We start from the raw sequence: 12,242 nt of genomic DNA, 5'->3' as shown, positions 1-12,242 counted from the left end.
CATGGCTGTCAAAGTAACATTAAGTAACCAATTTATCTTTCAATCCTTGCAATTTGTGGACTAATTGTTAAAGGGGTCATATATTGATTTAAACCCACTCAAATTAGAGCTATGACTCGCTACTTAAGTGCCATATCCATTATTTTTAATAGAATACAAAGCAGTCAAACTACATAGACTACCGCTCAAAAGTTTGGGGTCACTTAGAAATGTCCTTATTTTTGAAAGAAAAGCTGTTTTTTTTAATGAAGATAACATTAAATGAATCAGAAATACAGTCTAGACATTGTTAATGTGGTAAATGACTGTTCTAGCTGGAAACGACTGATTTTAGTGGAATATCTACATAGAGGTACAGAGGAACATTTCCAGCAACCATCACTCCTGTGTTCTAATGCTACATTGTGTTAGCTAATGGTGTTGAAAGGCTAATTGATGATTAGAAAACCCTTGTGCAGTTATGTTAGCACATGAATAAAAGTGAGCATTTTCATGGAAGACATGAAATTATCTGGATGACCCCAGTCCTATTTTAAGTTTAAAGTAAGGTAGCAAATGACGACTCCACCAACTGAATGAGTCTTTGTGGACACAGATTAAGTAAAACTAATGGCATCATTGCAGTATACATTTGATTTTGAGGAGGTTTTTCAAGCTGACTCAACTGTATGTTAGGACACATTACTGGAGCCTAATAACCACTGATCATGATATGACTGAACTTGTTGTTTGGGCCATGAGAGAGCCCAAAACCAGTTTAACAATAAGTAACATTAACATATCATCACAGTTACAGATGGTACACAGAACTCATTTGCAAACAACTGCACATCCAGCAATTGCAGAACGAGTTGTGTTTGTTCAGTATTCATTCCTTGAGCTCTATTTTTTTGGTCTTTACCAGCTCCTCCTTCCTTCTTCTTCAGCTGAGCCATGGAGTTTGAATGAAGCTGGGTGTGAGATCAAGGCTACGGGATATCTCATCTAAAAACATATTTTTTTGTGAACTGTGAAATCAAACACTGGCAACGCCACTAAAATAACACTTCAAAGAGACTGTGAAATAGGAGTTGAAATAAAATGTGTGAGGCTAATTAAAATTTTAGCTGGAGGCCATATGACATGAATTTCACTCATGTATGTCTCTTATTCTGTCTGTTGGTTCTAGTGTCATAGGTAATTTAAAAGAGTAAATAAGAAACCGCTATCATCAGCATGCTAACATGCCCCTAATAGAAACAGTAACACACAGGAGTTTAACAGGTATATTTAGCGTTTAGTTCACCAGTGTTACTTGTAAGTCCATGACTCACACATTATCACAGTCTATCCTAAAGAGAGCAAATCATTCAAAATGTTTTCTATCCCAGATACACTGAGATACCTTAGTGTGGACCAAAGAAGGTTGAAAGAAGGAATAACCAACTGCCTGTCGACCATAAAGACACTATTAATTGCCACGTGGCAATAAATTTGTCACCCAAGCTGCCTTATATGGCAACACAATGTTGTTATTGCAGAGCCTTAATTGCAAAGGTTATGCTATTAGGTTTCTACCTTGGAAACACAAAAGGACACAAAACCGGTCTACTCGCCATGTATCAAACCTAGATTTTAATCTTTTGTTGGCAAAATCTTACAAACGCAGGCTGCTGTCAAATTGTCAAGAAAAAGCTGTGAAGGTGTGTGATGGTGATGACAAACAGAACAATGAATAAAATGTCACAACAAGATAAAATACATGATAAGAGTGTCCTCAACCTTTTTTCACCCTGACTTTCTGTTTTATCTCATTCCAGGCTACAACACAGCATGATAACATCCATTCACACTCCAGTATCTCCAGTGGGCGGATTGTGAAGACCAGTTGCCACTATGCGATGTGTGTAAGGGACCAGCGGTGGTGTTGTGGCCCCAGGCGGGATGCTGCTGACAGCTGGTCAGTATGACTCTGCTGGACTTGTGGCTGTCGCGCTCCATCCCCATGTGCCTGCTCCTTCAGAGCCTTGTTCTCATGGCCCTGTGCTTCCCTTCGGCCAGCATGTGTCCAAAGGGCTGCATGTGCCAACGCGACCCCCACCTCCACGGCCTCAATGTTACCTGCAGTCAGTCCCGCCTCAAAGAGATCCCTCCCAGCCTTCCGGTAGACACCATCCTGCTGAGGCTGGACCACAACCAGATAGGGGCCGTCCCCGATCAAGCCTTCCATGGACTCAGGCTTTTGAGGGAGCTCAACCTCTCTTACAACGCAGTGGAAACTTTAGGGGAAGGCGCCTTCAGTGGCATAGAGGGGACTTTACAGGTACTGGATCTCTCCCACAACCGCATCACTAGCGTACATAAGGATGCCTTCGCACGGCTGAAGGCCCGCATCATTGTGGATGACAACCCCTGGCATTGTGACTGTGCCCTACAGCAGGCCATCGGAGGAATGGCTCACAACCACGAGGCTGCTGCCCGGGTTCTCTGCAGGAGCTCAGAGCTCCGTGATCAGGAGGGACGACCCTTTTTGGCCGTGGATGCTGACCTCTGTAACCTAGCCAAAAGGACCACAGACTATGCTATGCTGGTGACCATGTTCGGATGGTTTGCCATGGTCATTTCTTACGTAGTGTATTATGTACGTCAGAACCAGGAGGACGCCCGGCGTCACCTGGAGTACCTCAAGTCTCTGCCCAGCAAGCCCAAGAAACCTGACGAGGCTGATGACATAAGCACTGTTGTCTGACAGCAGTGTCGTCAGGACTGTGTCCACCACAAACATAATGAACACCAAAATGTTTATGTAACAGGACCCACATTTCTAGTGTTTACTATTTAGAACTTTTAGGTGATGTGAGCATCAAAATGTTTGTATTTTGAAAACTTTGTTGTATGTCTTTATCAGGGTTTGTTCATGGCTGATCTGAGATGAGATGAGGACGGAGGCCACACCAACGTCGTCTTTTCTACAAAAGAAATACTTGCAGAGTTTTAAAAATTTGAATCTCAGGTTTAAATATTGACATGGTAATGGTTTTTTAAATGACAATTTGGAATATCAGAGAAAAAAAATATTTATAAGACATGACATCCGACAGCACCCTTTTTGGAAATCTCAAAGCCCACAATGAGATGTATATATAATAATTTTTATGAACACTTGCTAAACAAATGTTTTGAATTTTACATGCCCCATAAAGTCAAATTTAAAATATATATCTAAATTAAGAGTTTCTGCAGAGAAATTCCATATTTCTGAATCCATGGCATGCTAATGGAGACTGTTTGATCCATACATAGTGTGATGTTGCTATGGCGTGCAGATATGGGATATAAAATAGTCTTATCTTTGAGCTTGCCTTGGACTGTGGTGCTCTGTTAGATGCAGACTGCTTTCAGAACACTGTCAGGTAGACAAGATTTCACTGAAACAAATTTAGTAAACCGTCTTTCATCTGGCTATGTAGAACACTGGATTCTATGGAGGCCCACTTCTGCCCAGAAAAAGCCGAAAACAAACAAAAAAGATTTTGTAAAACTAGGTCAAAATCATTTTTACTTTGGTTTATTTTGGAATTTTGGCTCAGTAAAATACAATTTTAACCAACCAGTAGTATTATTATATTGGACATTTGCGTCATTTATGTCATTGTTTTTTTGGCCAGGCAGTAATGCCATTTTTGTCCCATTTTGATTGGCCAGATGTATTTATTTGGATAACATACTAGATAACTCTCATGTAGCATCCCCACTGGTGTTTTCAATGAGTTCAATTTTCACCGATGAATCACTGGCTATTTTATGTCTCACTAGGCTACAGGTTATTCCAGTTGCTGTACATTAAATAATATACTGCTCTAAAATTTGTTACAAAAAACAAACAAGCAGAAAAATAAAACATCACTTTTTAAGTAGGATAATCCACTCTATCCTGTGCTGACCCACTACCTGATGGCAAGTTTTTGTTAAAAAATAAATAAATAAAAAGATAGGGCAGCCTATTGTGATCTCCATTCCAGAAATAGCTGCACATTTAGTTGTTATTACTTATATCAGATAACTTTGTTTTGACAAGAAACATTTGCTATTGTAATGACATATCACATAGACAAAACTTACGTAGTTTTAAAACATTTCTTGAAAACAAAAAAACTTCAATACTATAATCATATATAAACATAGCACATTCAACTTCCATATTATGCTACGAAATAAAGATGTTAATTCCTGAAAAGAAGACATGGTAGCAGAAGTTGCTTCATTCGTATGTACTACAGTAATGTACAGCTACACAAGCAGCCATGACATCTTGATCATAGTTAGTTCTTTACTAAAGTGCACCTCTCCAACTGCAAAAGTCCACATGGAAGAAGCTCTGGATGGTTTAAAATGTTTGTTTGCTCAACTGTATCACCTTCAGTTAGCATGTACTCAAAAGCATTTGGGCTTTATAAACAGTACAATTGATTAGAGAGATGTTTTTGCACAGAGTTTTGCCTCACAAGCAACATAAGCTACTTTACCTTCATTGAGGAGGTTGTTGGAGCTCTATCCAACATGTAAGAAAAACTGCAAACATTTTTCAGGTTTTAACAACTCCATCCAGTTCCTTCACATTTGCAGGTAAAGACATGTCTTAGTTGTTATTATTTAATTTATTTTATTTAATTATTGAAATGATGCGACAGCTGATGGCCATTCAAAGATAGTGCATTTGTTGTATAACCCATGCTTGTACAACAGTAATATTTTTTTTTTAAATCTATGATTGATTACTGGGATATTCCATTGAAATGCAACAAATTAATGTGGCCTTTTTGGTAAACTCACTTAATTCTGAAAAGCTTAATAAGCAGTTTTACACACCACTTATGAAATCAAATCTATGCCCTTTTATGAAATAAAATAGAAATTACTTAATAATTTAGTGTGTAGTAATAACAGGAATTATAACACGAAAGTGTCTTGTTATAACGGTCTCAACTAAGAGACTGAGAAAATCATTTTGTCATGGTATCAGCAATGTGCTGGCTGCCAGTCCAAACTGCACAGGTCAGACTGTGAGTCACTACTTCACAGCTCATCATCCATAAACACAACAAGATCTTTATGTGTTATTGTAGAATAAAGATGAACATGGTCATTGTCTGTGAAAGGCTGTCCTGGCAAAACGTCAAATAACCACCTGTCTATAATTCTGTCGAAGAAAACTTTTACAACATATAAAAATTATTGTTTATTTAGACAAAAGTGCAATGACAAACTCTTTAGACAACCACTAAATTAATGTTGAATTCATCAGATGTAGACTTGCTTTATGCGCTTTGTAATCACTTCACATATACCCATAGACTCAACCCTATAATAAACATCCACACAGGTCACATGTTTTCAATATATGCTTGTGTTTCGGCTACTTTGGAGTCATTAAACTCCTATAAAACAGTGTCTGTCATACAATGCAGTATTCCACATATTCACGTAGGAAGCAATCTGTAGTGTTTTACCATCACTTTACCATTGGTACAGCATTTTGGGATTCCCCAATCTGTCTTTATGGTTACACCAGTCCTTCCAAAGCACAGCTGAAGAGCATAAACTGCCATTCTACTGTGTCAACATGTGTTCACTTCTATAGTACAGTTTAAATCGTGTATCAGTCTCATTGAAGTCCATAACTTGGCATCAGATCGTAAATAATGCTCTGCAAAATTTATATTCATGTCCTGTTCATAAGCAGTTTTATTTGTTTCGAGGTAAACACTGAAAACTAACTGCTTCATCAGAACTTGTGGAGATTAGATTTAACTGATGGTGATCAAACAACTCAGCAACTGTTATCAGATTCTGATTTAAATGTTGATAAATCCTGACTGGACACCCCATCACATGTACAAAAAAGCTGATTGGAAAAATAAGTTTTCACTGCCTTGGAATGCAGCAAGTGCAGCTGTATCCAACCATTTCTGTTACTTTACAAAACCAATAAGCCGACCTTCACACTCACCTCACGCTATGATTAGCATGTGGTGGGTGTGAATGTTGGTATGAGTGTCTTCCTGGAGAGAGCGTCTGAAAATGTGGACTTTTATCCCCATTTTTTAGTGATGTTGCATCTCACCGCTTTCTATGTTGGCTGGCTTTTCATCCACCCATCATCCGAAGGTGGTCATTCAAACCAATTTTACACTTTTGACTTCCGATGTGTTTGGAGGACACATTGCACAAACCATTCCCATTCTCATTAAATTTGGCCCTTTCTTGGCCTTTTCAGATATTTGAAGGATACAACCAGTGTATTCTGACTCTTTTCAGAATGTCACCCACCAAGCACAAGCATATTTGTTACAGGAAACAGAATAAATTTCATTTTTTATAAATTCAGTTTGATTTCTAGGATAATTATGCCTCAAATGGTGAACTGCAAGAAAATGGTGTCCAATATATCCACTGGTTCTGAATATAAATGTGAAGGAAGCTACAGCATATCCTTGGTAATAGACTGTATTTGATGAAGACCCTGAATGTTAGAGGGTACAAGATAAGTAGATATTTAATAACATTTTAAAAGGGATCACGAAATTGAACCTAGAGTGAGCGAGTTTTGACCCTGGGACAAAAATCCAATTACTTGCCTTTTCCAGAGGTTTTGATTTTATCACAATCTTCATTGATGGATGGAGTTTGTTCATTTGTCTTGGAGTTGGCTTAATTGTTGTCGCATTACCTGAGTATGGAACTTTGATCGTGTGACAACAGCTTTTTCTCCTGGTACTTTTGGGAAAAAAGTCAACCCAACATAAGACCAGGATGCACAGTGCTAGATAATGTGGACCACTAGAAGAAGTCCAATGGGATTTATCAGAGTTCCGGGGATTTCACGCTTGGAACAAACAATTCCACACTTTAAGATCTCTGCTTGGCACAGCCTGATGAAAGAACTCCTGTGTATATAATAACCCAAACTTAACTATTACTACAGTTAAACAGCAAAAACCCAGGACACAAGACTGAATCACCAGTAAGTTTACAAATTCGCTGTCAGTGCACCCAAAATAAAACTGATCACATCACTGTCTGTGAAGACACCAGATACAATTTTAAATTATCAGTGCACATCATTCACATACATATTAGTCAGTAAGGAATGTCATCTACTTTCTATGAGGTGCGTTATCCAGTCTGATCACTGATAAACAGAAAGTAACCCTGATAACATTGGCGACCTCCGTGGTCTTGAGAGTGGGTACATGTAAAATTTGGTGGGGAACTTACATGCACTGAACAAAATGGAGCTTTGTCACATCTGATAAATGCCTCAACAGTGTGTATTTAGCCCAAACCACAATCTTTTTATAAACCTATCCAAGTAGTTTGGTGCCCAAACCTAACCAAACACAGTGAGTAAAAGTGAAAGTAAAAACAACAATCAAACAAGAAGACAAAAAATCTCCTGAATGAAAGTCTGACTTACCCCTCCTCCATTCCCTCTAGTTTTTAAGTGTGGACTTTTGTCCCTATTTGTAAGACCTAAATCGTGGCTACACCTCCATCAAATCAGGTAATTACAGAACACTATTAAATGGGATGGTAACAGCTACTGAGCTACTGAAAAGTGGTGGGGTTCCTGCCTGTCCATAAATTTGGGAATGAGGTACCTTGATAACGCTGTTGAATGTATGATGACATCCAAATCAGGTGGTGAAGACATTGGAGTCATTGACCAGTAATCAGAAAACAGCTGAAGAGAGCAAAGGATCTGGTACTAAAGACCATCTTTCAACTAACCTGTTGCCCTGTAAATGATGGTCAATTCCACACCTCATGATTTCTGTCCAGTGCCAATGGCAAGTGTTACTGTAGGAAGCAGTATGCCCTTTATGGAAACGAGACAAGAAGTAAAGGTTAGGTTTGGTTAGTGGAAGGACTTGACCCCCAACCCTAACCATTTACAGAATAAGAATAATATTTGTCTTTTTATTAATCCTTACCATGAGTATTATCTAACTTTAACCAAGTGCTTAAGTCCTTCAATCCTAATGATCCATTAATTATAGTTTCCTTCTTTTCCCCATGATAACTGTCTCATAGTTTCCATGCACAGAGTGTAGTAAGTAAGAGCACCAGGTTTTGCAGAATTGCCCTCATATATTACTAAACTTACTTAGGTTATGTGATGAAAACTAAAATTTCTCCGTGACAACTGAACAAATTCCAGCAGATAATGACTGTATAGTATAACTGAATGCTGTGGAATAAGCAGTCAAAAAGCCTACTATTCTCAAATCAGGGGTTTGTGGTTCTGGTTTTCTGTGGACAGGCTATGTCTGTGTTGTACTGTGCATTTGTTCCTTCCATTTCCACATTTATTCCTGATGTCTTTAGCCAGCTGTTGTCAATCAGACCCAGTCTTTGTATATCTGTACTGAGCAGAAGTAAGCACAAGACTAAATGTCAGTTCAGTCTCTTCTTCTTGTTGGTGTCTGGTGGTAAGTCAGGTCCTTCGGTGTCAATGCTGTTACTGGTAATTGTTTGCCTTCACTACATTTATTTCTTACTAATGTCTTTAAAGGAGCCACAGATGTTTCAGACGTGGGCAGTCAGTATCATCTCAGGTCCTGTTCACACCTGACATCAACATGTCTCCTCTGTGATCCCGTCACATGTGGACAGTTTTTGGTACAGGAGTGAATGCACTTAAGAAATATTGAGGTACATTGAGATCAGATCACTGGACCAAAATCCAGAAGTGGTCTGAACCACAGATGGCAAAATAATTTTCACAGCGTGTCCTCGGCCACATTGAAGGACCGCCTACTCAACGGATGTCCTCTGCACCAATGCCATTCTATTAAAGTGCAACAACAAGTCCACACTGATATGTTACAAGTACATTATGTCAGACATCTTTGCTATTTGTTTGTCTGGAACATACTAATAAATAGACCCAGTCTGTGTTGTTTTTACATCTAGCTTTCTTTCTGTGGTTAAAAACAACAAAGCATTTGGTTTTTGCAAACAGAAATTATGTATAAACCTGTTGCATATAGAGCGAGGAAATGAGATCCAATCAGAAATGGTCACTTAAGATGCATTCTAATGCCAATGTGGACTGATGTACTTGGAGCCACCCACATGTTGTCAGATCACGCAAGACGCATGGTAATGTCAGGTGTGAGCAGAGCCTCAGTCATGACAAATCATCTTAAACAACCTAATTCAAGTCACGGTGGCAATGCATGCATCATTTCCCTTTAATAACAATGTGTATGATAATGTTCCCAGCAGATGCTGAAGAGAAAATTGATGCTGTCTTTTTGCAAATGGCTTCCTTCTCATCAGAGCCACTGGAGCTCACTAAAACATAGGGCCAGAGAATGCCAATAAAAGCCAGATCGAAAGACAAGATTACTATGTAAAGGTTCGGGAAATGACATTTTCCACAAAAAAAAAAACAGAATTTATTAAAATGAAATAACAACAAAAAGAACACATAATTAATCACATTGGATTCTGGGTGTTGCTGACATCTTGTGAATTTTCTTTTCAGTTCATGTTTTGCTTGTCACAGAATTTGTACAATAATGCTTGTTAGAATAACATCTTGGGGGATATGCAATGAGAATATATAGGTAGAGAACACTAGAATCACATGTAAATAGGAACTTTGATGTTTTGTGAAATACTTGAAATCCCTTTAATTAGTTGTTCTTGAATGTGCTACACCCCTTAGCCTTGTATCGTAGAGGCAACCTCATACTCCTCATGACAGGATCAGGATAGTTTATAAAAATGCATGTACAACGTAATGAAGCACAGTGTAGCCAAGGACCCGAGAGTATTTCTAAGTGCCTGAATACTTCTCTCAGCATTTTATTTTTTTATTTCAGTTCTTTTTCCACCTCTACTCTTTTTTCTGAACTCTCCTACTTTAGGATTCTCACTGTTTAGTAGATTTGTTGTTTGTTGTGTGTGATAGAATAACTCACACAGTGTTAGCACTGACTATCATGGTTGTGTTGTAATGGCATGACATACAGAAAATGAAATAAAGGAGGTGTTTATGATACTTTTTTTCTCTGCTGATTGAAAAAGTAGCTATGGGTAGTAAATAAGTTCTACATTACAATAATAGCAAAAGTGCATAAAAATACTGATATGTGCAGCTTTAAATTTTCTTACGGAAGCTTGGGTCTGTAATATTATGATTACATTAATCTGACAGCATTCACTTCAGACTTATGCAATGCAGGGAATAAAAGTTAACAGGTTGGACCAATTGAAAGTTCATAACTCTGCCAAGGAGCGTGGAGGAGTTATGTGACGATCGGCGTACGTTTGTCTGTCCGTCTGTTTGTCTGTCTGTTAGCAACATTACTTAAAAACGGACTAACAGATTTGGATGAAATTTTCAGGGAAGGTCAGAAATGACAGAAAAACCAAGTGATTAGATTTTGGCAGTGAGGCCGCTTATAGACTGGATCCACGGATTTGTTAAAGATTTCTGTCATATGCAAGATAGCGGCATGGCATCACTGTAACTATGACTACAAGTGAACACTATGTCAGTTACCTGCTGACGATCACATGATTGCGATCCTACTACAAATCGACCGCTGCCGACTTATCGGGACTTATCTGGCAGAAACGATAAAAGGAACAACTGATTAAATTGTGAGGGTGTTTTCAAGTCCCATCAATTCCCGTCACCCACTACATATTTAGGCCATGTGATTTGGTATCCGTACATAATGTACACATGCATAACACATGCCTGTGCTCAGCGCAAGGTCATTTTGTTTGTGGGTACATCTATATTAAATGGCCACGCTCTATGGTGCCGTGATTTCTGCCACAATTTTTTTCAAGATTTCATCCGCTGGAAATAATACAATGACTGAGCAGCCTTGGTGGAGTACTGTGCTCACTTAGTGCTTTTCTTGTTCCATTCTGTGGTGTATAGATGCTTCGCAACTCATTATGTCGAGACCAAGATGAGTGTCAGCACCTCCAGGTCTGAGGAAACCATTGTTCCCTCTGGTTTGGAGGTGAGTTGCTGCCCCAAGTAAAGGAAATGGGATTTTGTTGGTGAGTGACAGGAAAATAGAGCGTGAGACAGACAGATTGGTGCAGCATCAGCAGTAATCCAGGCTTGTACCAGACTGTCATTGTAAAGAGGGACCTGAGCCAGAAGACAAGATTCTCAATTTACCAGTCGATCTACCAGCCCTCCAAGCCTCACCTGTATTCATCAGCTCTGGGCAGTGACTGAAATAATGAGATTGTGGAAACAAGCATCTGAAACGAGTTTCCTCCGTTGCGTGGCTGGGCTCAGAATTACAGATAGGGTGGGGAGCTCAGAGTAGACTTTCTGCTTGTTCGTGTTGAAAGGAGCCAGCTGAAGGGGTTCAGGCATCTTTAGGGATTTTCCAAGAATGTCAAAGTGGGAGGAGACCCTCGAACACTTCAGGATCTTCCAAGAGGAGCTGGAAATGATTGGACATCTGGAATTCCCTGCTTAGCCTGCTTACACCATGACCTGATTCTAAATAAGAAAGAAAACGGATCGTTGAATGGGATGGATGGTATTTAGCTGATATACTTCTTTTCAAATGGACAAAATGCTTTTCCAGATTTTTTGCGTGCTATAGCAAAGACATCTCTTCAATCAATCACTTGTTCTATGTTTCAAAAGAAGCAAAAAGGAGTAAATTTATAGTTTATATTTATTCGTGTTGTGATTCCTCCCAGCAATTTTGCATTAATTTGATGGAGTACTGGTATCATATTAGTCAGTAAGCAGACATTTGTATATGGTTTAATTTTATTTCAGCACTTCATAACAACAAAAAGAGAGAAAACTTTCTTCAACTACTTCTCATCTTGTCCCACACACATAAAGGCACAACTTGGTGGCTTTAGCTATGCAGCTGAGCTCCTTCACAAACGCTGCAGCCCAGAATGTCACAGCACACCCATACTTTTCAAACATAAACATGCCATGCATACAGAAAGGGTACAATTACAAATTAACCTTCCATCAAATGAAGTCATGACAAAAATAAGGTTATTGCAATGAAGAGTCAGCAGACCTTCGAAGTAAATACTGACAACCCTCTTAATATTCATTAATCTCACACTCTGTTAATGTCAGTTTGCAGGCGAGATCACTAATCAGCTGCAGCTCATTAGCATAGCTGCAAATGTCGCTTGGGGACCCTGTTCATAAACTGTATATAAAAGATGTATGTAGCATGCAG

At 38.9% G+C, this 12,242-nt stretch overlaps 1 protein-coding gene across 3 annotated transcripts in view; it reads left to right on the top strand.

Annotated features, from left to right (window-relative positions):
• The window catches only part of lrrc3b (leucine rich repeat containing 3B), a 32,352-nt gene extending 22,301 nt beyond the window's left edge, over window positions 1-10,051 (top strand). For all 3 annotated transcript variants that reach the window (XM_035957018.2, XM_055018195.1, XM_055018193.1), the window contains one exon: window positions 1,800-10,051. In XM_035957018.2, coding sequence (XP_035812911.2) covers window positions 1,946-2,728 — 783 coding nt within the window. In that variant the 5' untranslated portion in view covers window positions 1,800-1,945 and the 3' untranslated portion in view covers window positions 2,729-10,051. The remainder of the gene's footprint in view (window positions 1-1,799) is intronic.
• The last annotated feature ends 2,191 nt before the right edge of the window (window positions 10,052-12,242 follow it).

This window comes from Amphiprion ocellaris, chromosome 15 (assembly GCF_022539595.1).
Source record: "Amphiprion ocellaris isolate individual 3 ecotype Okinawa chromosome 15, ASM2253959v1, whole genome shotgun sequence".
In the NCBI taxonomy this organism is placed as follows: Eukaryota; Metazoa; Chordata; class Actinopteri; family Pomacentridae; genus Amphiprion; species Amphiprion ocellaris.
The sequence above is the reverse complement of the archived record's forward strand: the minus strand, read 5'-3'. Positions and strand labels throughout refer to the sequence as shown.